The 5,377-nt window shown below is 39.0% G+C and overlaps 1 protein-coding gene across 10 annotated transcripts in view; it reads right to left on the reverse strand.

Annotated features, from left to right (window-relative positions):
* Positions 1–224: 224 nt before the first annotated feature.
* EPS15L1 (epidermal growth factor receptor pathway substrate 15 like 1) overlaps positions 225–5,377 on the reverse strand; it is a 142,702-nt gene continuing 137,549 nt past the window's right edge. For 8 of the 10 annotated variants that reach the window (XM_072156363.1, XM_072156345.1, XM_072156380.1 and 5 more), the window contains one exon: positions 226–3,148. In XM_072156363.1, the coding sequence (XP_072012464.1) occupies positions 3,002–3,148 (147 nt within the window). In that variant the 3' untranslated portion in view covers positions 226–3,001. Of the gene's footprint in view, positions 3,149–5,377 lie in introns of all 10 variants that reach the window. The other 2 variants (XM_072156354.1, XM_072156423.1) reach the window with 2 other exon arrangements.

A 5,377-nucleotide genomic window follows, 5' to 3' on the forward strand; every position in this document is an offset into this window, starting at 1 on the left:
ATTTAACTATGAGTTAGTGCTCTATGTTTAAGTGGTGGGAATTGGTAAAAACTGCAATGCGACTATTTACTACCAAAGGGCTGCCAGAAAACAGATGATAAATGTCCCCGATAGACAGAGTTGACACTACAGGTAAACATAACCTCCATTTAGCTCTCGGTAAAATGTGCATGCAGGGTAAATCAGAAAAGTTTATTTTAACTGGTTACGGTATTTTAGCCTCATAGAACCTAGAATAACACACTCGAGTAGTATCTTCTCCCTTTTACAATATGTACCTTACACAGAATCAATGGAGGTGGGGAAAAAAAAGAACCATAACATTTAGAAGCATGTTGCATAAAATCCAGTAAACATTTTCTTCTTGATCCTGTAAGAAAATTATTCAGAATAGCAAAGAACTCTAAAAGAGAGCACCATGGCGACATTTTCCAAAAAGTAACTTTTCATTTATTATATTAAAACAATAACATTTCTTTTATATTAAACAATAGACACACAACGGATTAATATTTCATATATTATCCATTCCTTCACCCTAACAGCTATTGTGATTTCTAGTTCTCTGGAATGGGGGGAAGGAGGGTACTGTGGATAGGGTGAGAGGGAGCATTTGAGAAACTTGGCATGTGATGCTGAAGGTCATCGTGCAAGGAGATTTTTGAACCAAAGACAAACGTGCGGTGATGCATCATAGCCTATGGAGCACTTTCAGAGAGGCACAACTTAAAACCCAGTTTATGTGACACATGGCTTACAAATGTCAATGACTATAAGAAATGTAAAAAAGCTATAATATGGTAAGAGGGACATGTGGGGGTGAAGTAGCAGAAGGCTGATAACAGATGACTACCCTGCCTGTAAAGGAGTATGAAAACATACACATCCTATTATCTGCACAATCCCATTTTGTAAAGAAATTTCCTCGGCCAAATATATTGATTGCATATACATAGAATAGGTTCTCATTATAAAATTTTTGGGGGTCCAAAGCCTAGCCCCCACCAGAGATGAGCAGTTCCTGGAACTGGAAACTCCATGTTCTGACTAGTGGTCAGACCAGGTTTCTTCAGATCAGCTTCCATTTATTTGAATAGGAGACAAAGAGCAATGACTGTGTTTAGCCACTACAATAAGAATGGAGCTGTCTGCATTCTATTTCATTCTGTTTATCAGCTGCCAAGAACATCTAATATGTGGGGGTGCAATCTGATATTGTGGTCCTATCCTAAGGATAGATCATTGATATTTTAAAGACAAAAAACCCTTTAAATGCATCACCTATCAAGTAATCGTGCACATGAAGTCATTGTGGAGACTGATTTAACTCACCTTGGCTTCCATGTGAACCATTTTTCATATGGCAGCCTGAATACAGTGATATGTTTTTATCGTTTCACACAATAAAGTGCCTCAGTTTCTCCCCTTCACTGATAAATAGAAGATGCACAGCTTGGTAAACCCAGCCACATGTCAACATGTGCTAGTAGAAAGAAACCTATATTACAGAAAATAAAAGCTTTGCTATTGCATTTGATTTAAATACAAGGTCATATGCAGAAGGGATGTGCATATCAAATTAAGGCTGTTTTGCTACCCATAACAACTTGTTCTACCCAAAAGCGGAGAGAAGACGTAGAATAAAAACAAAAAAAGAACCCACAAATAGTAATATGTAGGTGTGAGGTTTGCATGTGACTTCTAAGCAATTATCTTCTGACCACAGCAATAAAACCACAAGAGAGAAATACAAGGGGACTCGTTAACCCTTTTTTGAACAGTTAAAAATCTGCATTATTCTTCACAGCTTTCAGACAGACGTCCTAAATCTCCAGCAATAACATAAAATAGAGGGCTTGTATGACGATAAACACTGATGTAGACACATTACAGTTCATTTCTGTGTCTCATCCAGACATAGCTGCATATTGTGCACGTATTCACATATTAGCTGCTGAGTTATAGGGATTTAAAGCAGATCTGGAACAGAACCACAGCATGAGAGAAACTTATATGTCATCTAGCAGCTCTGAGAAGCAGGTCTCTAGCTACTATTCACATGTAAAGCCTATCAATCCTGTCGCAAATGTAAGTGGAGGCAGTTCTTTTTATTTTTTATTTTTTAAGTGAAGCCCGGGCCTGTTTCTTTAATATGTCTTCATTTATTACAGGGCAGGAACACAATATACTTCGCTTGGTCCCAGGAGAAGCCAGTGTTAAAACCTGACAATTAAAAGGTAATAGTAAAAACAAAAAAAATAATTTAATAATACTCTTAAAAAGGTAGTGTCCTACCAGTAGCTTGTACCATGACTCTAAAAGCAAATGCAATGTAACTGATTTATATCATGGAGTGATGCTGTGTGGGATTGTGGAATATGGCTAAAAACACACATGGATTATTGCAGATGAAGAGATTAATGGCCATGTTTCATGATCCTAAAACCACAGTTAAACAAATCACCCAGCTAACAAAATGCATATCATAGAGTCCGCAGGGCCATTAGTCATATGATAAAGGACAGATTCCCCGCCACAGATGTACTGTCACACTCTACTCCAGACATAGCTGTCTTGTGTGCTAAATGATTCCTTATGGAAGCCATATCAATCCTCAACTATTATGAGATTGTGATACCATCTATAGCATTGTGACATTCTCAATCTGTTGGTGCAAAGATGTCAATTGGGAATTTAACAAACAATAAGATGGAGCAGAAAACATACTTTCACATACATACAAATAAAATTAACAAACTGAGATGCTTTTAACAGTTTCCCATGTGGAGATATTTCCAGAGGAATATTTCCATCAAAAAATGGTGCATGAGTGATGCCATGGATTCCCTGGAAACGGCTAATATACAAATTAAAGATGTTGTAAAGACGGTGGATTCAGCATTCAACTCCCTCTCTGGGTTTGTTTTTCAGAGTAAAGTTGTCATATAGTTGGCATACTGTCACATGGACACAGGAAGAATGGGTGCAGAAGGTGCAGGTCTCAAGAGCTGGGCATTTCTGCTTTGCTGAGAGCAATAGCTAACTCCAGGTCTTCTTGCTCCTGGCGCTTTAAACGGTCTAGTCTTTCCTTCTCTGCCCGCTGGCTTTCTCGTTTGGCCCATGCTAGCTGCTGCTCCTCGTTCCCAAACTGTGGGACATGAAAATAAAAAGATCAGCCATTCTTGCCCTTCAACTTGGAGAGCATTGTAAACACACCATTTGTCACCATATCAGTCACATACACAGAATCTGATACACAGACATCTACTGGATAATACTGGGTGCAAATGCAATTTAAGGGCAACTGAACACATTTTAACACACACACATATACATTTTTTGGACTAAAAAGGTACCTTCGCATATGCCTGAATTGTCTATTTCTACCTGTTTATAAATACTCCTCTGTATTAAAATCCATTGTAGTCTCAATATTGTCCATGCTGTCCCTGGATATTCAGTGCCCAGTAGCAGATTATTCATCACAAAGGTAAATGTGCATTCTGTATCCATTACATTTCTGGTGCCTACACTAGGTGGTCATATAATGCACAAAGGAGGGTAGCAAGGGCTTCAATAAAGAAAACATATTAGACTGAGAAGACAGCAAAAAGTGAATCATTATGGGTATTTTTAACTTATTATTTTTATTTATTAAGATTGTACATGGCTTAAAAATAAAGAGAAATGCTTTTACATTTGCCATCTGTAGATTTAGAGATACTTATTGTTTTGTACCATACCGGTTAACTGTAAAAAGCTTGTATCATGGTCCAATCCCACACACTGTACACATTGTACAGGGTGAGAGTCCTTGCAACACGCAGATGTATGTAGCCAACTCTCATCCTGTGCAAACTGTGCAGTCCATGGGATCAGACCAACATATGGGTCCCTTTCCACAGGCTTCAGTCATCGGGCTAGCTCCTGCTCCACGTGCAGTCGGCCTCTGGATGTGTCTGGCTTTAAGTTTATAAAGAATATTGGTCAACTCGCCATAAAGTAAGTATCTGACTTATGCAATAATCCAGGAGCACTTAATGTTCTTAAGCTACATTCACATCTCAGACACAATGTATATATACGCCAGGAAAGTGACCGGCCTTTACATATACTTGCAGATGGAGGTCTCCTATTTTCCTAAGCTTGCACAGTATGTGTCACATCTAGGAAACACTAAATGAAAACACTTTCGATCTGTTTCAGAGCAGCATATACACTCACTCAGTGTGGTCCCCAGTGATGTCACTGTCTATATAAGGAAAGTGACATCACTGGGAAAAAACTCAGAACAATCACTGGCTGCTGCGGGTATTAACTCCTCCTCCCGCTTTTGTGAGGAATAAGACTACATATCACAGTGTGTGAGAATACAGTGGGATAGATTCTAGCGCTTTCTTGTAAGGACACACTGGGAATCCACCCAACATATCCTTGCATCGCTGGGTTAAAACGGAGATGTGAAACCAGCCTAAATCTGCATTGTGCTGTTGCCCCCTTAAATGTATGAATAAAGATTGTTACTGTTGTCCTTGTTAATGGGTCATGTCTCTACACATATTGCAAGAGTAACTAGAGACGCACCATCCCCACTGGAATAATCAACAACGATATGACACAGGGTAAAAAAGCTTCGGTGTTGTTATATTATGTGAGGATTTGGTCTTAGCAGTCCTTGGTGAATGAGCACCTATCCTATCAGAACACTGTAGCACATCACTAAAGAGAACCTTTCCAACTCTTTATATCATCTAATAGGAGTTGTTTCACCATTTCAGGCACAAACAGAATTAATCTCTAATCATTCCTTGGTGCTGTTAGTTTTGGTAGGCAAAATGCCAAGTTGACTCTTTACTTGAGGTTCCCTAACCGATCACAAAAGTACCCTGTGCTAGAACTTGCAGTGGTCAGCGGTAATCTGTGGGAATCGCTGGCAATACATTCTTTTTACCTTTATGGCATGCCATGACAGGGAAACTTCTAAACATACCTAGTCATTGTTCCCCATCCGTCCTTACACAACCGGGTGTTTCACTGATGGTTCCCGAATAAGGTTTTTATGGGACATGGGACAAAAAGGTATATATGGGACATCAAACCACAGGTTCATAAGGAACTGTGGAGAATTTAGAGACCCCTAACAGACTTATAATTCCATAATATTGCAGATGAAAACTGGTACACCTTAGGAAAGGTGAGATGCTGTAAAGCCCAATTAAAGTGGCAATCATAAAGCATAACAGATTTTGTGCCTGGCTGCAGAATGGCATAAAGCATGTACACATTTGTAACCCTGTTCCTACTACTTCAGTTCTAACTAATTGGTTAGAACGGAATTGGTTGTTAAAAACAATAATCCCCATTTTTCACTGAGATC

This window comes from Engystomops pustulosus, chromosome 1, assembly GCF_040894005.1.
Source record: "Engystomops pustulosus chromosome 1, aEngPut4.maternal, whole genome shotgun sequence".
In the NCBI taxonomy this organism is placed as follows: Eukaryota; Metazoa; Chordata; class Amphibia; order Anura; family Leptodactylidae; genus Engystomops; species Engystomops pustulosus.